The 22,866-nt window shown below is 47.4% G+C and overlaps 1 protein-coding gene across 1 annotated transcript in view; it reads left to right on the plus strand.

The window, feature by feature from the left end:
- SPOCD1 (SPOC domain containing 1) overlaps window positions 1–20,900 on the plus strand; it is a 29,455-nt gene extending 8,555 nt beyond the window's left edge. Inside the window, exons 4-17 of the mRNA XM_033422306.2 lie at window positions 9,923–9,961; window positions 10,960–11,136; window positions 11,600–11,641; window positions 11,796–11,856; window positions 12,179–12,269; window positions 13,028–13,187; window positions 13,295–13,411; window positions 15,064–15,189; window positions 17,074–17,206; window positions 17,436–17,586; window positions 17,904–18,039; window positions 18,578–18,667; window positions 18,957–19,143; window positions 20,060–20,900. Coding sequence (XP_033278197.1) covers window positions 9,923–9,961; window positions 10,960–11,136; window positions 11,600–11,641; window positions 11,796–11,856; window positions 12,179–12,269; window positions 13,028–13,187; window positions 13,295–13,411; window positions 15,064–15,189; window positions 17,074–17,206; window positions 17,436–17,586; window positions 17,904–18,039; window positions 18,578–18,667; window positions 18,957–19,143; window positions 20,060–20,727 — 2,178 coding nt within the window. The 3' untranslated portion in view covers window positions 20,728–20,900. The remainder of the gene's footprint in view (window positions 1–9,922; window positions 9,962–10,959; window positions 11,137–11,599; window positions 11,642–11,795; window positions 11,857–12,178; window positions 12,270–13,027; window positions 13,188–13,294; window positions 13,412–15,063; window positions 15,190–17,073; window positions 17,207–17,435; window positions 17,587–17,903; window positions 18,040–18,577; window positions 18,668–18,956; window positions 19,144–20,059) is intronic.
- The last annotated feature ends 1,966 nt before the right edge of the window (window positions 20,901–22,866 follow it).

A 22,866-nucleotide genomic window follows, 5' to 3' on the forward strand; every position in this document is an offset into this window, starting at 1 on the left:
TCTCATGTTTAATCCTCACAATAGCATGAAAAGTCAGTGTTAATACCCTTGTTTTGCTCATTAAGAAAACTGGGATTCCGAGAAGCTAAGTGACTCACTCAAGGTCGTGCAGTAAGTAAGCAGTGGAGTCAGGATTTGAATCCAGGCCTGTTCAGTTCCACTCTGTGCACTGAGCCAGGATGCTAAAGGCCTGGCTAAGGGATTTAGATTTTTATGGGGCTTTATTTGTTCAGCAAACAGGGAGTGCTCCTCCAGGATCTCAAAGTCCAGTGTGGGGAGACAAACAAGTAACCAGAGTTGAGATTCAGATTGACACCTAGCAGATTCTGGATACCCAGAGAGCAACTGAGTCTTCCCTAGGGAGGGGTGTGTGGGAGGGCTTGGAGGTAGGGTAGGGCACAGGAGGGGGCTGTGGGAGCTGGATCTGGGCAAAGGAAGTGGGTGTGCAGCAGGCAGAGAAGGTAGGAAGGGCATACTAGGAAGAGCGCAGAGCACATGCAAAAGTACAGACACAGGGAGCAGCTTGGAGCATTGCAGGAGCAGAGCAGTAGGTGGGGTGGGGTCAAGAGGGGAGAAGGAAGGTGGGAAAGATCATCGAGGACAACATTGCTTAAAGGGAAATGGAGAGACTGAAGTCTGGTCAGGTACCGGGAGGGACTCTCTCAGGGGCAGGAGCCAAGGAAACTTAACAACATCAGAGTTTATAGAGAGAGCTTGCTGAGTCCCAGGCGCTGTTCTAAGAGCCGTGAATAATGATAATGATCCTTGCATTAACACTATGAGGTTGATACTTGTATTATCCCCATTCTACTGATGAGAAAACTGAGGCACAGAGAGGTTAAGTAACTTTCCCAAGTTCACACATATCCTAAGTATTGGCAGTAAGTATCCTATTGCACGAATATACCACAATTTATTTATTCCTTGACTCCACGTGGACATTTGGGTTGTTTGCAGTTTTTTGCTATTACATATGGTGCTGCTATGATGAACAGTTTTGTATGTTTCTTGGTACATGTGGGCAAGAGTGGCTCCATGGAATATTCCTGGGAGTGGAATTGCTGGGTTATAGGGTATACACATATTCAACTTAAACAGTGCCAGATGTTTTCTAAAATGGCTGAAAATAGTTTGTACTCCCACCAGCAGTGCAAAATTCCAGTAGCTCCACATCTTTACAAACACTTGATGTTATCAGACTTCAATTTTTGCCAAAATAGGGATACGCTATGGTGTCTCAATGTTGTTTTAATTTTCATTTCCCTATTACTAAGAAGAATCTTTGCATGCATTCTGGTCATTTCTGGTTAAGTCTTGCCAAAAAAAATTTTTGGTTTTAACTTTTCCTTACTGATCTGTAGGAGTTCGTTATGTATTCTAGATACTCTTCCGTTGTCAGCTATATGTTTTGCAAATATATTCTCCCAAAGTGTGGTTCATATTTTGCTTTCCTTATGGTGTCTGTTGATGGGTAGAAATTCTTAATTATTAAAAATTGTTTTATTGCGGTAAAATATACATCACATAAAATATACCTTTTAAACCATGTTTAAGTAAGTGTACAGTTCAGTGACATTAAGTACATCACGTTGTTGTGCAGTCATCACCACCATCCATCTCCAGAACTTTTTCATCTTCCCAAATTGAAATTCTGTACCCATTAAGCAATAACTCCCCATTCTCCCCTTCCCCCAGCCTTTGATAACCACTATTCTACTTTCTGTTTCTATGAATTTGACTATTCTTGGTACCTCATATAATTGAAATTGTACAATATTTGTCCTTTTGTGACTGATTTATTTCACTTAGCATAATGTCTCCAAGGTTCATGTTGTAGCATGCGTCAGAATTTCATTCCTTTTTAAGGCTTAATAATATTCCATTGTATGCCTTTACCACATATTGTTTATCCATTCATCTGTTAATGGACATTTAGGTTATTTCCAACCTTTTAGCCATTGTAAATAATGCTGCTGTGAACATTGGTATACAAATATCCAAGTCCCTGCTTTCAGTTCTTTTGTGTCTATGCCCAGAAGTGGAAGTTGAATTGAATTGGAATTAAAAAGAGGTAGAATTGCTGGAGAAATTCTTAAGTTTAATGTATCCTAATTTATATGTATCCTAATAAGTATAATCTTTTTAAGGAATCTCTTTCCTATCTCAAGGTCATGAAGATGTTCTTCTATGTAGTGTTGTGTTTCCTTTCACACTTAGGTCTATAATTTGCCTGGAATTGATTTTGTGAGTGAAATGGGGTATATCACTTTTTTATATGGATACCCAATTGTTTCAACACCATTTACTGAAAATTCTGTCCTTCTCCAGTTATACGCAATGCCAGCCCTGTCATAAATCAAGTCTCCATATATGTGGGATTGGTTTTGTTCTCCCTATGCTCATCTTGTTTAAAATTTCTTTCCTTATGCACATATTTTATATTAATTATAATTAATAATAAATTAATTATAATAATTATATTATAATATATAATTATAATATAATTAATTATAATAATTATTAATACTTCTTGATATCTAGCAAGAAAAGTCTCCCAATTTTGTTATTTTCAGGAGGATCTTTACTCTTACTTTTTTTTCTCCTTCACATAAATATTACAATCAGCTTGTCAATTTCCACACTTGAAAAAACCTGTTGAGATCTTAATGGGAAATATACTGTACCTGTAAATCATTTTAAGCAGAACTAATATTTTTATAATATTGAGTCTTCCAATCCATGAACATAGTATATTCCTCCATTTATTTTGATCATCTTTATTGTTTTTCAATAAAGTTTTATACGTTCTTGCATATAAAAGTCTTGCATATCTTTTTCAGATTTATTCCTAAATACGGTATCTATATATAATATTTTGTTATGGAAAATTTCAAATATATGTAAAAGTAGATTGAATTTTAAGCAGGAGTTGGCAAGTTATCACCCACGCTTTGGTCACCTCAGCTGGTTTAGTAAATAAAGTTTTATCGGAGCACAGGCACAACTATTTGTTAACAAATTGTCCATGGCTGATTTCCTACCTCAGTGGCAGAGTTGAGTGATTGCAATGGAGACTGTATAGCCAGCAAGCCTAAAATATTTTCTCTCTGGCTCTTCACAGAAAAAAATTACCGGCGCCTGGAATGAAATCTCTTGTACTCATCACCCAACTCTAGCAACCACGCATTATTTTCTCTAAAGGTTGACCATAATTCCTTAATATCAAATATTTGTTTAATATCCAAATTTCCAATAGTTTCATAAAGATGATAATTTATTTTTATACTTTGTCTTTTTAAAGTCAGGATCTAAGTAAAATCTACATGTTGCAGTTGGTTGATATGCCTTGTAAGCCTCTTTTAATGTATAGGTCTGTTTCCAATCTTGTTTTTCTTGCAGTCATTTTTGAAGAAACTAGGTTGTTTTTCCCGTAGCTTATTGCATCGCTGTGGTTATAGTGCAACCTCTGTCTTCCTCTGTCTTCTGTATTTTCTGTGAACTGGTGGTTAAACCTGGAGCTTTGATTAGATTTGGATTCAAAGTTTTGGGGCCAACTACTTTTTAGGTAGTGGTACGGTCTTTCCATCAGAAAGCACATACTGTCTGATTTTATTTCTTTATGTTTTTATGTATTATAAAATGGTAACTTTTAAAAATTGCTGTTTCTAACTATTGATGGTATATAACATGCAATTGATTTTGCAGAAATCTTTTATTAATTTATATAATTTACCTATTAGGATTTTTTTTTTTTGCTTTCTATGTAGGTAGTCATATAACCTGCAAATAATGAGAGTTTTGTTATTTCCTTTCCAATTCTTACATCTCCCCCACCCCCTTTCCTTACTGTGCTAGCTAAGACCTTTAGTATAATATTGAATAGAAGTAGTAATAGGGTAACAGGGAACTTTGTCTTGTTCTGGATTTCAAAGGGAATGTGGTCATCATTTCACCATGAGTGTGATGTTTGCTGTGTTTTTATATAGATACTTTATCAAGTTAAGGAAGCTCCCTTCTATTCCTGATTTGCTTGTTATTCTGAATGGACAGTACATTTTAAGAAGTATATTTTCTGCATTTTTTTGATGTAATATTTTTATTCTCTTACTAATGTTAATTTAATGAGTTGGGTTTTTAAAATATTAAGTCAATCTTGCATTTCTGGAATAAACCCCAAATTGATCATGTTATATCTTTTTTATGTTTTCTGAATTCATGTTGATAATATTTGGTTTGGAAATTTTGTATTTCTGTTGATGAGTTAACTGGCCTGAAATGATTTATTCTTACAGTGTCCTTGTGAGGTTTTGGTATTCAGTTTTGCAGCCTCATAGAATGAATTGTAGAGCGTTTTCCCTTTTTGCATTTGCTGCAGTAATTTGTATAAAGTTGGAATTATTTGTTCTTTGAACATTTCGGTAGCATCACTGGTTAAAAAAAAGAAGTCTCGACTGGTGTTTTCTTTAGGGAAGATGATTCCTTCCCTACTGATTCAATTAATTCTATGCTTATAGATTTATTCAGTTTAAAAAATTTTTTCCTTGAGTCAATTTTGGTTAAGTTACATTTTTCTAGAATTGTATCCATTTAATCTGAGTTTTCAGATCTACTTGCATATTGGCATAAAGTATTGCACAATAGCCTCTTATCTTTTTAATATCTGTGCACTCATGATTACTCATTCTAAATATTGTCTTGTTGTCCTTTCCCTCTTTTCCTTAGGCAGAGAATTGTTTTTTTTTTAGTCTTTTCAAAGACCTGATTTTTGGTTTTGTGGATCCTCTCCACTATATGTTTGTTTTTAGTATCATCTTTCTTTCCATTTATTCTCTTATTTTTATAATATTTTAAGAATGATGCTTAGTTCATTAATTTTCTATCTTTTTCCTTTCTAATAGTCATTTAAAGTTCTAAAGGAACCTCTAATGATGATGTTAGTTCCATCCACACACTCTAATATATGTCTTTCTTATTATCATTCAATTCTCAGTATTTCATAACTTTTATTACAGTTTTTCCTTTGGCCTATGTGTTATTTATTTATTTTATTTATTTTTTGGCTGCATCGGGTCTTAGTTTTGGCACACGGGATCTTCACTGAGGCATGCGGGATCTTTCCTTGTGGCACATGGGCTCCTCCCTAGTTGAGGTGCGCAAGCTCAGTAGTTGTGGCACATGGGCTTAGTTGCCCCTCGGCTGTGGGATCTTAGTTCCCCAACCAAGGATCAAACCCACGTTCCCTGCATTGGAAGGTGGATTCTTTACCACTGGATCACCAGGGAAGTCCCTGGCCTATGTGTTATTTAGAAGTGTATTTCTTAATTTCCATTCATATGAGTTTCTTTCTTTACTTTCTTTCTCTATGTTTTTCTGTTTGTTATTGCTTTTTAACTTAATCATATTATGGTCTGAGAAAGTGATCTTTATCTGAGTCATCTGATGTGGTAGCCACTATACACTTGTGTCTACTGAGTACTTGAAAGTTGGCCAGGGGACTTCCCTGGTGGTCCAGTGGTTAAGATGCTGTGCTTCCGATGCAGGGGGCGTGGGTTCAATCCCTGGGAACTAAGATCCCACATGCTGCGTGGCACGGCAAAAAAAAAAGAAAGCTGGCCAGTCCAAATTGAGATGTACTGTAAGTGTAAAATACATACAGGATTTCAGTGACTTAGTCACTGAAAAAAAGAAATTAAAATTTCATTAATAATGTTTTTTATAGATTACAAGTTAAAATGATAATATTTTGGATGTTTTGAGTTAAATAAAATATAAAATGAATTTCACTTGTTTCTTTTTACCTTTTTTAATGTGGCTAGAAAACTTAAAAATACACCTATGGCTCGCATTTGTAATTAATTGGTCAGTGTTGGTCTAAAAAATACTAGTCTTTTGAAATTTGTTGAGATTTGCTTTATGGCTCAGGTTGTGCTTAATTTTCATGTATGTTACATGTATACTTGAAAAGAATGTGTATATTAAGAACAGTGTTCTATATATGTACACAGATTAAACTTCTTCATTGTTTTCATTCAATCTTTTTTATCCTTACTGATTATTTTGTCAGCTAGATTTAGCAGTAGTTAGAGAAATACATTAAAATTTCATGCTATAGTGGTGGTTTTGTCTTTTTCCTCATAGCTTTGTCAATTTTTACTTTATGTTTTTTGAGATTATGTTATTAGACGCTTATACATTTAGAGTTGTTATAGCTTTCTGGTGAAATTGCTAATCTTTATGTAATGAGGTCTTTGTCTCTAATTATTTTTTGCCTTAAAGTTCGTTTTGTCTGAGACTAGTGTAGCTACAAAACTTTATTTTGGTTAGTATTTGCCCACTCACATATTACTCCATTTTTTTCTCTTAACCTTTTTGCATTGTTGTGTTTCATAAATAGGTTTTATAAGTGTCTTATAATTGGATTTCCTTTCTTTAAAGTTCTGATAATTTTTGCATTAATCTGAAATATTAGTCCATTTACATTTGTTGTAGTTATGATTTATTTGACTCTACTCCTACTGTCTTATTTTGTGCTTTGCATATATCCTGCATTTTCTTATACACTTTCTCCCTTTTATTACCTCCTTTTAGATTGATTACTTTTTCTTATTCCTTTTTATCCCTCTATGCCCTGTTTGTATTCTTTTGGTGGCTGTTGTAGAAATGTTAACACAAATACCTGACCTATCAAAGTATAAAGGAAGTTACTGTCTTTATCTTCCTCTGAAGTAATACGATGATCTGGGAATGCTTTAGTTCCAAGCATGCACCTTCCCAATTTATGTGCTATTGTTATCTAGTAAGTTGGTCCTAAGTTATTTTTTTAATCCCACAAATTACACAAATATTATAGTTTCATATAATCAGTGTTCGTTTAGATTTAACAACATAGTTATCATTTTCTTTGCTCAGAATTCCTCTCTACATCTCAGCTTTTATATTTGGGATCATTTTTCCTTCCTTCTGCCTCAAGTTCATCCTTTAACATTTTGTTTATTGAGAAAAATAAAATTATCAAGAAAAACAATAACTCTCTTGGTTTTCTCTATGATATCTTTATTTTTTATTTTAAACCATTTTTAAAATTGAAGTATAATTTACAATATTTCAGGTGTACAGCAAAGTGACTCAGTTCACTGAATCTGTTCTTTTTCAGTTTCTTTTCCATTATAGGTTATTACAAGATACTGAATATAGTTCCCTGAGTTACCCAGTAGGTCCTTATTGTTTATCTATTTTATATGTAGTAGTGGGTATATTGTAAATCCCCAACTCCTAATTTATCCTTCCCCACCCCCGCTATCCCCTTTGGTAACCATAACTTTATTTTCTATGTCTGTGAGTCTATTTCTGTTTTGTAAATAAGTTATAATATCTTTATTTTATCTTCATTCTCAAAAAATATTTTGTGTGGATGCACAATTGATATTTTCCTTAAGCATATTGAAAATATTCTACTATGTTTTGCTTCCATATTACTATTGACAAGTTAGCTGTTAGTCTAACTACCATTCCTTTGTAGGTAGAATGTCTTTTTTGTGAGAGGCAGGCATTATAGCGTTAGCGGTTAAAGGTGTGGCCTCAGACTGCCAGGATTTAAATCTTAGATCTTTGGTTTACTAGCTGTATGACACTGGGCAAGCTGATTAACCTCTCTGTGCCTCAATTTCCTCTTCTGTAAAATGGGGGCAATAATGGTACCAGTACCTAATTCGCAGGGTTGTGATGAGGATTAAGTGAACTAACAAGGAAAGCATTCAGAACAGTGGTAGCACATTTTCAGTGCTATTAAAGTGTTAGATTTTTTTTTCCCCCTCAGTGCTTTTAGGATCTCCTTTTTTTAAAAAATAAATTTATTTTATTTATTATTTTTGGCTGTGTTGGGTCTTTGTTGCTGCATGCGGGCTTTCTCTAGTTGCGGTGAGCAGAGGCTACTCTTCATTGCAGTGCGTGGGCTTCTCATTGCAGTGGCTTCTCTTGTTGTGGAGCATGGGCTCTAGGTGTGCGGGCTTCAGTAGTTGTGGCTCGTGGGCTTCAGTAGTTGTGGCTCGCGGGCTGTAGAGGGCAGGCTCAGTAGTTGTGGACACGGGCTTAGTTGCTCCGCGGCATGTGGGATCTTCCCGGACCAGTATCCCCTGCATTGGCAGGCGGATTCTTAACCACTGCTCCACCAGGGAAGCCCAGGATCTCCTTATCATTGGTGTGGAGCAGTTTCACTATGATGTGTCTAGGTGTGGATTTACTTTCACTTAAACTTTTTGAAATTCACTGAGCTTTTTGAATCTGTAAATTGTCGTCCTGTATCAAGTCTAGAAAATTCTTAGCTGTCTGTCTTCAAATACTCCCTCTGCTCAATTCTCTCCTCTCTCTTTCTGGAACTTTAGTTCCAGAGTGATATTAGTCCTTTCGCTCTAGCCTTTGTGTCTCTTTGATTGTGTTTCACGGTCTCTGTGTTGTAAATATTTTGTATAATTTCTTTAAGTCTGTTTTCTAGTTCACTAGCTTATTTCAGCTGTGTCTAATATGCTATTAAACCTATATATTGACTTTTAAATTTTAATAGTTATTATTATCATATTTTTATTTCCAGAAGTCGTGTTTTGTGCCCAACCAAATCTGCCCTTCAGATTATATATATATAAATATAATATTTTTAATACATATTTTTGCCCTTCACTCATATGTTCTACATTGCCTTTTATTTCTTTAAACATATCATACATACATATGTTGTATTCTTGTCTGATAAGTCCAGTATCTAAAGCCTTTGCTGGTCTGATTCTGCTGCCTATTGTTTGGGAACCTCATAACACTGGTATGTGGACCCCTGAGAACAGGGGCCAGTCAAAAGGTTTTAAACTGTGAAGGACTATTCTTAATCTCTTTCCTGTTTTCCTTCCCAGATGTCCCTTGTTTTCTCTCTGCCACCCCCTCCCCCCCATCTCAATTTACTTTTTTGAAAGGCTGATTCATTCCCATGGTTAAAAAAAAAAAAAGTGAAAAATCTCCCTCCCAACTCCCAGTCCTATTGGAAGCCTCTGATATCCAGTTCTTGTGGATACTTCCAGAGATATTTCATGCAGATTCAAGCAAATACAATGAAAAAATCTTTCTCTTTTTAAAGCAAATGGTAGCACACTACACACATTGTTCTGAACTTGTCTTTTAATTTAAAAAGTATGTTTGTGCTTATAAAAGAGACACATGCTCATTCTGAGTAACATAAATACCCAAGTGTCTACAAGTAGAAAGTGAAAATCCCCCTGGAATTTCATTCCCCAGAGATAACTTCTATTATGCATCTATAAATATATATTTACATAAATGGGTTTATGCAACACATACTGCTCCATAACCTATTTCTTTCTTTTTCTCCAAACAATACAGCTTGACATCTTTCCATGAATCTTACCATATCTCTCAGTGCTCCCCACATAGCCCAGCAGTTAAATGCCTGGGCTTCGGAGTCAGACAGAACTAGGTTCTAATCCTAGCTCTGTCACTTAGTAGCTATGGGACTTTTCAGAGCCTCTCTGAGCCTCAGTTTCCTCATCTGTAAAATGGGGATGGAAATAGTACATAGTTCATAGTGTTGTTCTGAGACCTTAATAAGATCATGTATGACATGCTTCTTCCAGGGTCAGCTGCTTTATAAGCCCTTGATGAATGGTAGTTTTTTATTACTACTCACTCTTTTTAATGGCCACTTAGAATCCGTAGTATGATATGTAACCATTTATTAACCATTACCCTTTTGATGGACACTGGATTGTACCCAATTTTTTTGTTGTTGTTATAATTGCCAACCCAGTGAACACTGAATGTACATCTTTCACCTTTGTGTGTACTTTCTTGTGAATTCCCTGCAGTGGGGTCACTGGGTCCTCTGAATTCTAATGTCTGTTTCTTCTTTCTCTCCAAGGAGGCAATGAAAATGGCCCATGGGGTGAAGCATGTGTATTACGTAGGTTTTTTCCTTTTTATTACTGCTGTTTTTTCTCTCTCTCCTGAGGTGTGGTGGGGTGGGAGGGGTCCTCCCCAGAGACGATCCCAGCCCCCTGCCCCAGCCTGCCCTCCTCCGGAGCTTCCTAGTACTCCCCACTTCCTATGACGTGAATCTCAGACCTCTGTTTTCCCCCAAACCTTGGAACCTGACCATTCATGATCATTCATTCAAGGATTACTTTTTACACCCATCTACTTTCAAAACAATTCCCTGTGGTTTGTAATAAATTAAAAGAATCAAAACACACTCAAATGGGTTAAAGTCTAAAGAAAGCAAGAAAAGGGGGAGGAGAAGGGGAAATCTTGTTACAACACCCCACCCCCCAATCCTGGAAAGGTACAACGTCTAGGCTTAAAGTTAATACTAAGCTTCCTGGCAGCCAATGCAAAAAGGGGAGCAGGAGAGATTCTATAGCTCATTAGAAGACCCAGAACCACTCTGCATCTTGAAATGGTCATGAAGGGCTTCCTCTCAGGGGCAATAGAGGGGTGATCAGCAGGCTTTCAGAGGGGGTGTTGGACGTGTTCGCCACGTGGCTGTTTCAGGGCAAAAGGCGAGTCAGTGACCCTGGAAAAGGGGTATGACAGAGCTTTGAGGAAGAGAAGGTGGGCTCAGAACAGGATATGGCTCCCTGGTAAGATGTATCTCTGGTCAGAAGGGTGAGAAGGGTCTCAGTACAGGGTCCAGGTAACTCTGAACATGGCTGGGAGTGAGAGGGGAAGCCGAGAGGATGGGAATGAAGACAGGCTTCTCTCCTGGGATGGAGGCCAGGCAGTCAGCAAACATTTATAGAGCCCTCCTCTGTGCCAGCCTTTTCTGGGCATTAGGAATACAATGGGGGCTAAGACGTACATGCTCCCTGTCCTCATGGAGCTTACAGTTCAGCGGGGAAGAGCGAGGACAGTAAACAATTGCAGGTGAGGTTAGTGCTCTGAAGGGCTCTTCTCCCCTGGCAGGTTGGTTCTGGGGCAGTGATCCACCTCCTGGGGGCCATCGGCTACGGCCAGGCAGGGGGGCTCCTGCCTCTGAAGCTGGAGGTTCTGGAGGACGTGATGGAGGTCAACTCAGCCTCACCTGTCCAGAGGCCCAGATTGAAGGAAAGGCCCGTGGCCCGGGGCCCCACGGGGTGCCAGGTACAGAAGATGTTCTTTACACTGACAGGTCTCTTCATCCTGTTGGGAGAGGCACATGCACACCTGATTCACAGAGATGGTGCTGCAGCCCAGAGAGACGCCGTGACTTGCACATGGTCACACAGAACGTAAAAGCCAGAGGCAGAGTTAGACCTCTGCTGGCTGGCCGCCCCCGGGCGGTGGTCTGTGCATTCCTTCTCCTGCACTGCAGAGTTCAGGAGCTTGACTGGAGCAGAGGAGGAAGGGAGGGGCTGGGCCTCCATGCATTTGGGGACAGAGCAGTTGTTGACCTTTGTTCCTGGCCACCCCTCATGTCCTGCCATTCCAAGATCCTCTAGCCACCTCCCTCAGGGGGGACAGCATGGGGCTCTGGTGGCCTCTCTGACCCCTTCCACCATCCGAGGAGTCATTCCTTTCTGCCCAGGGGCTCCACCTTCTTCTGCACATGCTCATTCTGTTGCAGGAGGGGGTTCCCGTTCAGGAGGCTGGTGCAGAGTGTCCAGGGGTGAGTGCTTCTGCCCTGGCCACGCGGCATCCCTCCCTGGAGCACGGGTAGGGGGAATGTGGGACTGGGGAGGTGACTGGGGAAGCAGGGTCCCCCTGGGGCTGGGAGGCTGCACCCGGGGACAAGGCCTCGGGTCCTCACCCCTCCCCTACAGTGTGGCCCAGTGGAGGCTGAAGAGGAGGAGCCTGGGGAGCAGGCGCGGGGAGAGGACTCAGGTGAGGGGCCGTGGAGGGTGCCCCTCAGCAGCCGTCTGTCTTCTAGGGACTGCTGAGCACGCAGGGGGCTCCCACCCAGCTCTGGGCCCCAGCCCCTGCTAAGGCTCCTCTCCTCTCCCACCCGCAATCAGCCTGTAGTCCTTCCCCAATGGGGTGGGGACCGCTGGCTGCCTGGACTCGGCTCCCAGACAGACATCCTAGACGCCCTGGGTCTCTGAGGGTGGGACACTTGCCTTGCCTGCCTAAGCCCCTCAGCATTGAGTCACCCCCTCCCCTTGCCCCTGAGCATCCACTGGGTGCCAGAGACTCTGTTTCCCCACAGCTCAGCTTCAGCCCCAACAGGAGAAGCTATCCCTGGATATTGGGGTACGGGGCACTGTGGTCCGTGCCATGCGGGAGGCACTGTGGAGTCGGTAAGGCCTTGTTCCTCGTTCCCTGACATCCAGGACATCCTGAAGGGCTGCCTTCACACACACCACCTCCCAGAGCTGTGCCGTGTTCTAAGGGCTTCTGTGTGTACGACTAACCCCATTTTATCCTGTGAGGTCATTTGCCCACACGTTTGAACCTGGGTCTCTCTGGCTTCAGGGCTGTGCTTTCTCATTAAGCCGCTGCAGCTCTCAGTGTCTGCTCAGGTCCTCGTGGATGTCGCCCACAGCAAATGCTTTCAGACACAGTGAGACTCTGTGTTGGGACTATCTCAGAGATCTGAGCACAGAACTGTCACTTTACTAATGGTGAGGCCAAGGCCCAGAGAGGACAGGGTTTTGCAAAGGTCACACAGCAAGTCAGTAGCAGATTCAGGGTTACATCCAGGGCCAGGGCTCCATCCCCTCCCGTGACCCATGCCTTGCCCTCCCCCCACCAGGCTTCCTCCCCTCCCTCCATACCCCGGTTTACTGGCCAGGGATAGAGCAGGGGCTGAGCAATCCGATCTTGCTTTTCTACTCATCGTGTGGCCTCAGGCAAGCCCCTTATCCTCTGTGAGCCTCAGTCACCCCATCTGTAGATGGAGAATGATAATACCTCTTCTTCACGGAGTTGGGGGGAGAATAAATGGGCTCATGTAGGAAAATGTTCAGAATAGAAACCAGAGTTGGCCCAGACCCTGCTCTCCACCCATGTCTCCCTCTCGGGCTCGGTGCCCTGGCCCTGCCCTTGTGCCCCACAGCCTTCAGGAGCGCCCAGACCTGGCGCTGAGTGAGGAGGCCGTGGAGGGCATCGCTGCCGGCATCGAGGCAGCCCTCTTCGACCTGACACAAGCCACCGACGGCCGCTACAAGAACAAGTACCGCAGCCTGCTGTTCAACCTGCGGGACCCCAGGAACCCGGTGAGTGGGGCTCTGGGCTAGGCTGGGTCCCCCTCAGAGGTGGGAAGCCCTGGCAGGATGTTGGGTGGGGCTCTCCAAGCGGTGTGGTGCAGCCCCTGCCCCTGCAGGACCTGTTTCTCAAAGTGGTTCACGGAGACGTCAGCCCCCACGGCCTGGTGCGGATGAGCTCGGTCCAGCTGGCCCCCCAAGAGCTGGCCCGCTGGCGGGACCAGGAGGAAAAGAGGGTGAGCTGTTGGGTCAAGTCAGGACATGGAGAAGGGGTTTGGGGAGGGGGAGGTCCGAGGATGGAGCGGGAGAGACAGACAAAGAGTGAGGAGGAAGGTGATGAGACAGGGGAGCACAGGACAGACAGAAACAGAAACGAGGGAACAGAAAGATCGGGCAGACAGGGAGAGAGTCAGAGAGACTCTCCCCACCAAAAAAGAAGGGAAAAGAGGCAGAAATGAAGGGGATTGGAGATGGAGAGCTCAGTAGAGAGGTGACACCAACGGGGGTGTTGTCTTCCACTTGCTTTTCTATGGAGCTGGGCTGGGGGGGTGGGGGGACTGGGGATGTTGGCGCAGAGTCTGGAATCCAGGATTGTCATCCGCCATCCATGGGGCACAGACCCAGTGTGATGACCCTGCTCCAGTCCAGCCCCAGAAGTTCCAGAAAAGGCTGGAAGTCTTCCTAGTGCCCCAGGCTGAGCGAGGAACCCCACAGCCTCCAGCAGTTCACAGATACACCCCCATACACCCAGGGGGAACTGCACAGGGGCAGGGGAGGTGTGGGCACTGAGCCAGCTTCAGGAGATGCTTGCATAATGTTTGTTGGTGCCCCAGTGAGAAAGGGACTGACCGAGGGAGCAGGGCCTGTGGTATGGGCTAGGGCAATAAGGCCCTTATTCTGACAGACACTGGGCTGGTTAGAATTAATAACTGGAATCCGTTAGGAGCATCTGTCCACTCTGAGCTTCTGTCCGGGCACTGTGGGCGACCAGGACCAGCTGTGTAGATTGTGGAGCCAGTGCAGAATGAAAATACGGGTGCTTTGTTCAACGATTAAGAATTTCAGGGACTTCCCAGTGGTTGAGACTCTGTGCTTCCACTGCAGGGGGCACTTGTTCGATTCCTGGTCGGGGAACTAAAATCTCGCATGCGGGCAGCGCGGCCAAGAAAAAAAAAAAAAAGAATTTCAAGATGATGGCAGTATTTAGCATGGGGCCCTTCTAGGCACAGGGCCCTGGGCTACTGCTTGGAGCCCATGCCCACAAAGCCAACCTTGCTGGGAGGACAGGGCTTCTGTCCTTCCGGGGTTGTTAGAAAGGAAGAGACAGGCTTTCAGGAATCGTTTCAGGTAGGATGACACTGATCAGCAATAAGAATCACAAGTAGCATTTACTGTGAGCCAGGCTCCAGGCTAAACACTCAACATAAGCTGTTTAATATGATGCTCTTAATTTCATTTCTAGAGAACAGATCAACTAAGGCTTAGAGCAATGAAGGGCTTGCCCAGGGCCACACCATCTTGTGGGCCTTTATTAATGACAGCTGGTGCTCTAGCGCCCGTGCTCTTTCGACTATCCCACACTCTTCCCAGGGCAGAGGGTGGGTGGGATACAGTCGGGCAGATTTGACTCGTGCGAGAAGGCGAAGTTCAAGAAGGCTTCCTGGGGGAGGCCGGGTTTGAGTTGGAGGGTGAATGAGTGGAAAATGGAGAAGTAAGGTGGATGGTGGGGGGTCTCCAGGTGAGGGACTGGCAGAAGCAGAGACGTGGAGGAAGGGAAAGGGCTGGCACGGAAGGGGGGCCACAGCGGAGGGGCTTCAAGGGAGCACTTGGGCTCTTGGTGGCCAAAGTCCTCCAACCCTGGCTGAGCTGGGGCTGCTCCGCCCCTCAGAGCCTGGAGATCATTGAGCAGCTGCAGAAGGAGCCGTGCAGCCTCCCGGCCTCCAAACTGACCCACAAGGGGGAAGTCGAGATCCTGCGGGACATGGACCAGACGCTGACCCTGGAGGATCTATTGGTAAGTGGGAGCCTGACGTGGTGCCAGGCAGGGCCTGTGACCTCGGATCCCACCCCTCACCTCACCAGCTGTGTGGCCTTGGGCAACTCATCTGACTACGCTGAGGCCCACGGTCTTCATTGTAGATAGGGGCGTGACGGTGGCCGCACAGGGTCTGGGTGAGCACGGGGTGAGACAAATGCCGGCACCGGGCCTGTCCGCACCTTCTCAGCGCTGCTGCCCCTCCTTTTGGCCTAACCCCAAGGCACCTCCTGTGAGTAGTAGTGAGTCCTGTCTCCGCAGTCCCCCCCAACCTCAGGCATTCCGACCAGATCCCAGGTTGGGAAGCAGGAGGGACACGCTGTTTGAGGCAGGGACTTTTCGGATGTAAGGAGCAGAGACTTGCTCTATTCAGCAGAAGAACTTAGGGATGCGCCGGCAGGGCACCACCTGGAGTCCAGAGCAGCCTGTGCAGAGTGTCCTTTTCTTTGTGGGGGATCTGCCCCATCCTCCTGTCCATCCTGCTTCTTCCTCCCCCTTGGCCCCTCCTCCTTGCACATGGCTCAACAGGATGGCTCAGCAGCCCTCGAATCAGTGAACCCATCCCCTCAGCCTCCTGCAGCCAATCAGAGCGCCCCCTTGGCTCACTTTAGTCGCTCTCAGGAGAAGGCTGCTCCGGCTTTGGTTGGGCGTCCCGTGGGTCAGATGTTCACCCCGGTCTAATCAGCTGTGTGTCCGGGATGGGGGAGCGCAGGGTCCCTTGAGCCACGTTCGTTCGCTGGGGAAATGGCAGTGACCTTGACCGACAAAAATCCCTGCTCTCCCTCACCAGTATCCAGGCCAACAAGCAGACCTCCTGGCTGTGCGGAGAGGAGCCCTAAGAGGGCGTGGCTGCTCCCCAACCCAAACCAACCTGTATTCCCTGAGTAAATTGAATGTAAATATAGGGGGAGGAGCCAGAGAGAGGAAAGAGAGAGCGGGCGGCAGAGTAGGGGAGGGGAAGATAACACAGAATAGCAACATTTCCTCCGATTGAACACCTACTATGTGCCACTTTTACCAACAACGCCTCATTCAAACCTCACGATATAACCTACGAGATGGGTGATGCCAGTTTCCTGGGTGAGGCACCTGAAACCGTTTGCCCAAGGTCACTTAGTTGGCAGTGGGGGAGACTGGAACCCAGGCTCTCTGACTCCAAAGCCTGTGCCTTGTCACTGCTCTGGAGGTGGTTTTAAGGCAAGAGTGAGAGTTTCAAGATCTTTTCAAATCTTCCTGAAGCAATCAATGTTTGTTGTGTGTTTAAAGCTGTTTCTATTATGAGGAAAAAAGGGTGATTTGGCATTGGGCTTCAAGGTTCTTAAAAACGTTCATTCTCCCCAGTTCTGTCGTCTGCTTCTGAGAACTCGTCCTAAGGAGATAATTGAAAGTTTAGGAAAATACTTTCAGCATAAGGATGTCCTCAGTGTTATTTGTTACAGTGAAAGCCTGGGAACGACCTGATTGTCTAGCAGCAGAGGTGATGCGTACACTCCAGCCCACCCCATCAGTGCAATGTCTACAGGGACGGTGTAACACGGCAGATACCTTTGCTGTGCTTCATGGACACATGAACCACAAAAGGACCCCCGAAACTCTGTGTATAGATAAACTATTATAAAGGAACACCCGGAGTATCAACGGTTGTTTCTAAGTGGTGGGACAAGGGGGGATTTTTTTTTTTTAATTTTCAAATTTTCTATATTTTCTAAATTTTCTGTAACAAGTTCACGATACCTTTGTGATTAAAGAATATATTATTTAGAAAAATAAAACCACAGCCCTGAGGGCCCCCTACTCATGGAGGGCTGCTGACCTCCCCAGCCGCCTTCCCGGCCCACCCCTCTCTCCTCCTTTGCCTCCCAGGAACCCATGGTGTCCATAGACTGCGGCCCACTGGCCCTGCCTGCCACGTCGAGGGGCACCACGGAGCAGCACGAGGACACCACAGAGCAGCACAAGCACCACTTCCTAGACCCCAGCTGCCGCATCTGCATGGGTGGGAGGGAGACACAGGAGGGGCACAGGGGTGGTGGGTAGGCTGGGGCTGAGTGTGGGGTTCAGCGGCAACAGGGATTCATGGCTTGGGGAGAAGGTGGTGGGGCGGGGGTACCTGTGTTCCAGGTCACCTCAGAAAGGACCTGGTTCAAACTCCGTTTCTAATGCCCTGGGCTGGCTTCAGCCTAGCTGCCGGCCCCCTTTTCAGCTCCTGCCTCTGCTCTTTGCAGACTGGAAGCCCTTGTATGAGCGGCCAGCCTCCTTCATAGCCACCAGGAGGATGGGGGATGATGCTTTCCAGAGAGCCCCAAGCCTGGTCCCTATGTCCTCTCCAGAGATGCCCCAAACCAAGGAGAAGCCTCCCACGGAGCCCAAGGACAGGTATGGGGCAGTGGGCAAGGAGGTGGGCAACTGGCAGGGTGGGTGGGGGAGGCCACCTGCTGGGGCAGCAGACACAGGCTGGGTTTTTCCATATGGCCTTAGGCAAATCCTGCCTCTTGTGTGGGCCTCGGTTTCCCCATCTGTGCAATGGAACTAATCATCCCTGCCTACTGGTCTCTACCACATAAGGCCATGTTTGGACCAGTGTTCCAGCACCCACAGTGGAGACACAGGACCTTCTCTGAAAACTAAGGAGCTGCTGGGGAAGCCCTGGTGACCTGTTCATCTGGCCCTGTTCTCTCTGTCCCTCCCTCTAGGCTCCAGATGCCTGCTGGGTCCACAAAAGCCCTGCCCAGCCAGCCGCCCTGGGAGGGGTCTCTGGACATGTTCTCCATTAAGCAGTTCCGGGTCAAGGCCCAGCTGGTCTCGGGGCACAGCTTTTGGCTCATCCGGGTACTCCTGCCCAGCTCGCCGAAGACGCCCTTGCACACTGACCAGCCCAGTCAGCTACACACACCCCCGTTCATTCATTCACCCACCCACTCCTTCTGAAACAAGTCATTGGCTCCCTCTCTGTGCTTGGCCCTGTGCTAGGCTAGATGCAGCCCCACTCGTGCAGAGACACATGGGCAAAGGACTCCCTATAACCCAAGGCATAAAGCAGGAAGGGCCCAGGAAAAGGGTCTGGTGCATCCTGGCCCAGAGTAGGGTTTTAGGAGTTATTGTTGAGTGAGTGAACGATCAGCCAAGTGTTGGATGAGGGTAGGGGTTAGAGGAGGGAGTGAGGGGCTCCTGAGAAGTGGAGGAGATTGGCCAGGACAGGCTGTAGGCCTCCAGGGGTAGTTAGGGCTTTCCAGCAGCCACTGGGGCTCCTGATATACTGCCTGTCAATCCTCTTGGCCACAGGCTGTGGCTTCCGGGTAGCCAGTATTGAGTCTGCCTAAAGTGGGCGGGAAGCTGGGAGGCTGACTGGCCTCCTACCTGTCCCCAGGCCCTGCCCCAGGTGATCCGCTCTGCAGGCTGCATCCCCCCCAGTGCTGTCTGGGACTTTCTGGCCAGCATCTGCCCAGCCGAGGCCAAGGTAACCACCCACCCTTGGGCACCACCTCTCCTCCTAGCACCATATCCCCAGCCCTGAGCTCTTTTTCACTCCAGCTCTGGAGCAGAGGCCTGGTTTAAGATATCCAGGTCCAGTTCCCACTGTGACTGCAGACTCACTGTGTGACCCTGGGCAAGTCCCTCTGTTTCCACCTCTGGAAAATGGGGCCACCCTTCCTCACAGGGTTCTCAGAGGTTCAGATGAGACCAGGGGTGTTCACAGGAGCAGAGAATGATTGTTCCTAAACCTGCTCTTCTTCCTGCAACCTCAGGACGTCTGCGTGGTCAGACTGTGCCCACAGGGCTCTCGGGACACCCAAAATTGCCACCTGCTTTATTCCTACCTCAACAACAAGCAGTGCCACGGCCTGGCAGCTGTGGAACAGGTGGGGGTGGTCCTGCTGCCCCTGCCTGCCTTCCAGCCCCTGCCCTCCAGGCTGCGCCCTCTTGGAGGCCCAGGTGAGTGCCCAATGCCCATCCCAGGCCCTATCTCCCCTCACTTGGTGACCAGACAGACGTTGTAGACACAGTCACCCCTGTCTCCATGGAGGCAGACACATCTCAGAAGGGAACTTCTGAGATGGGCAAACGTGAGAACAAAAACTTCTGAAGAGCTCAGACTTGTATATTGTTTACTATATGCCAGACACCATTCTGAAAGCTTCACTTATATTAATTCAGTTAGTCCTCAAAATAACCCCTTCAGGATGGTGCTGTTAATTTTTTCACTTCATAGATGAGGAAACTGAGGTAGGGAGAAAGCAAGTGTCCAGAGTCACAGCCAGTCAGTAGCAGAAACTGGCCTGCTAACCACCACACATACAGTCTCTCCCATCAGGCACCTTGATGAGAAACTCACCAGTCACATTTGACCCCAGCATAGCAGAAGAGGCAGGAACCACCAACTGGCTGAAATTAGGACCTAAATAAAAGAGGAAGGAGAGATGTTTTCACCACAGCTATCCTGGGCCAAGCTTGGCTTTTGTGCCTGGATAGCCTCCAGGGTGTGGATCCAGGAAAGCATGGGAGGGGGCTGGAGGGGGTATCAAGGGGAAGACTGTACCTGTTGCTGAGTAGTGTTTGATCTTTCTGGGCTGCCTGTCCTGGGGACAGTGTGGTACAATGAATCATGCAGCCTTGAGATTAAACCATCCGTGCCCCAGTCTCAGCCAGGTGAACCCTTTCACACACTGTGAGAGCAAATCTTACACCCTCCTACTTAACTTTCCTAGCATCTCATGGGCCCCATCTCACTACTGGAAAGCTCTTCTTGGGGTCTAACCTCCAGACCTCTTGCCACAGCCAGAATGCAGCTTCTGGGGGCTGTGAGTTCTCTCCGTCCAAGCCTTTGGTCTCTTTCCTCCTCTTTCTCCAGGCCTGGAAGCCACTCACGCAAGCCTGTTGCTGGCTGTGCTGCTCCCCAAGGCAGGGCTTCTGGCCAAAGCAGAGTTCAGCCCCTTGTGGGGGAAGGTTCGCAAAATGCTCTCCTTCAACAGAAAAGCGGAGATGAGATGCCACCAGCCAGAGGCCACAGGGCCAGACGTGGCCCTGAAGGGATCCCCTCCCCCGGTGGGTGCCCTGCAGCAGGGCCAGGGCAAAGGCAGCCTGGCCCCAAGGGGAATCTGTGCTTGGCAGAGGCCTGCCAGAGGCAGGGGGAGACCGTGGGGAGAGCCTGAGACCTGGCAGGGTCCTGGGCGAGGGCAACGGCATCCAAACCCAGGCTGGCACCATTCCTGGCATCCCTATTCAGCTTCACCAGCTGGCCATGACCAGCACCTCCACCGGGCTTCCTGTCCCCGCCAAGCCCTGCTTCAGCATCTCAAATCCCTGGTGGCCATGAGCCAGCAGTTCCAAGCCTCACTGAGGTCCCTAGGCCAGGAGCAACTTCCCCGACCTCCTGCCCAGCCTCCTGCAGCCGCTGGGATTCTTGGCCTCCTCTGCCAGTCCCCTGCAGCTCCAGAGCCCCCTGGCCCATCCCTTGACTCCTCTTTGGGGTCTACAGATGGAGCCGGCTCTGAGCGTCCCCTTCCTGCAGAGACCTGACCCTCATTACCCACCAAAAGAGGGGCTTTAATTCCCTAACCAGTGCTGAACCCTGAGGTGCTCCAGAAAGAGCAACAGGGGCAGAGGAAGGGGATGGTTAGCTGTTTGAATTTCCTGTTCTGCAGTTTGCTTGGTGTTAATTTTTGGTTTAATAAAGAATTTGGCAAAGTTGAGACTGCATCTGCTGGCTGGACAGGAGGGACCCTGGGCCTGGCCACGTGTGGGTTGACGTGGGTGTGTCTGGGAGTTTCTGTGCACAGATATAGCAGAGCTAAAGTGTTAGGGATGGAGGGGGCAGCCTTGTCAGCTGCTTGTCTGAGGTCCTTAACCATCACTGTGCACCAGGGTTCAGCTGTTGCCATGGTGGGCTCTGGAAGCATTTTGCAAGTATTTTGAATTGGGTGGAAGAAGTGATGGGAGAGAAGGCAGCACTAGGTTGGGGGGAGAGAGAAAAACGAGGCTTTTGAAGGGGCATAGACACTTAGAGATTGTTAGAGAGGAAAATGAGAGCAAGTTGCAATGGATTTAAAATTTTTCAGTTACCAAGAGTTTTTCCTTTGGAGAGTTGGGGGTTACCGCCGTAATCCCTACGCGTCTCTGTGTGTATCTGACGGTCGCTGTGTGTGCGCATGCCTGTGACCATATGTCTGTGTGGGTCTCTGTTGAGGAAGTTGGGAGGTCCAAATAGGATGTCTCCTCTCTGTTCCTCTTGCCAGCTCCTGGGGACTGATACTGGAGAAAGCCAAGGGCCTTGGCCTGGTGGGTGGGGGTGGACATTCAGGATGGGGTTGGAGGCTGGTGTTACAGGGCAGGATGGTGCTGCTTTGCCTGGGGCCTGGAGTGAGCTCTTAACAGCAGCTACAACTGGAAGGCATCTCCGTGTGTGTGTACCTCCGGAGAGCTGAGTCTAGGCATTGCCATGGGAACTTAACTGTCTCCTCACTACCTAACCCAGGGTCCAGAAGCAGGGCCTGGCTTGGAGGACAGAACTTGTGGCAGGACCCCACCGTTCACCCCTGCCCCGGCCTGAAGGGGTGTATCTCTTCCCACCCCTTCTCTGAAGTCTACCCATGTACCAGCCTCGCCCTGGGCTGGGAAAGATGGGGCAATAGTTGGGGGAGTCCCACTTCTCTGCCCCATGAGCTGTGCTGCTGCCCTACCCGCGGCCGACAGCAGAGGGGGCCCTAGGCCTTGGGATGGAGGTCGGGGCTGGCAGGACTGGAGGCCAAGCTGGAGGCGGGGCGGAGTGTGGGAATTTAGCCGTAGGGATTGGGCGCGTGTGTGTGTGTGGGGTGGGGTGCCGGGGGTGGGACAAGGAGGGGGTACTGGGCAGGTGAACCGCGGGTGGGGGGAAGCTCCGAGGGCCTTGTGAGGGCCTCAGTGCTATATGCAAATTACCCAAATTACCCTGCAACCTGCGGCTTGACTCAAGTCGGCAGCAACTTGGGTTATTTTCTTAACACAGGGCAGTTGGGGGACGGCTGTGCGCCCTCTCCCTCCAAGCCCAGGACTTCCTCCCGTTTGCTGCCTTCCCGAGCACTCAGGGGAAAAAAAGCTCCGTACTCTGGGCTGGGACTTCCTTTCGGAGCGTCAGTTTTCCCCTCTGTAGATGGGAGTGATCGTGCGGCCCTCTGGCACCTCGCCCCGCAGAGAAGGCTATAGGTGAACCCCGAAATCCTCAGCCTGCTTCGAGGATGGGGGCTGGACAGCATGATCTCCACCCACCTTTTGGCGCTAGTCCGCAAGCCTCTTGCCTTTCTTTTGGCAGAGGAGGCCAGGAGCGCGGATTAGGCGAGCTGTTGCTAGGGGGCGTGACCGGAGGTTGCTGGGCTCGGGTTGCTAAGCAACGCTGGGCGGGGCTCACGTTGCTGGGCCGGAGTAGGCGTATCAGGGGACCCGAAGAGCCAGCTAAGCTTCCCTAGGTTTTAATGGAAGGCGGCCGTCGACACTGCTCTCCCCGCGACTTTCTGCGGGCTTCACCTTCCCCTGGGCAGGACGCCGTCTCGGAGGGTCCTTCCGGTCATACCCTCCGAGACTCCGTTATCCTCTGGGCTCTGGAGCGAGGAACCCTGGGTCTTTGTGCCCGTGTCTACGCGTTTGCTAGTGCGGTAGGGGGAGGGAGGGTCGCTTTTGGGTTTC

Source organism: Orcinus orca, chromosome 1 (assembly GCF_937001465.1).
Source record: "Orcinus orca chromosome 1, mOrcOrc1.1, whole genome shotgun sequence".
Lineage (NCBI taxonomy): Eukaryota > Metazoa > Chordata > Mammalia > Artiodactyla > Delphinidae > Orcinus > Orcinus orca.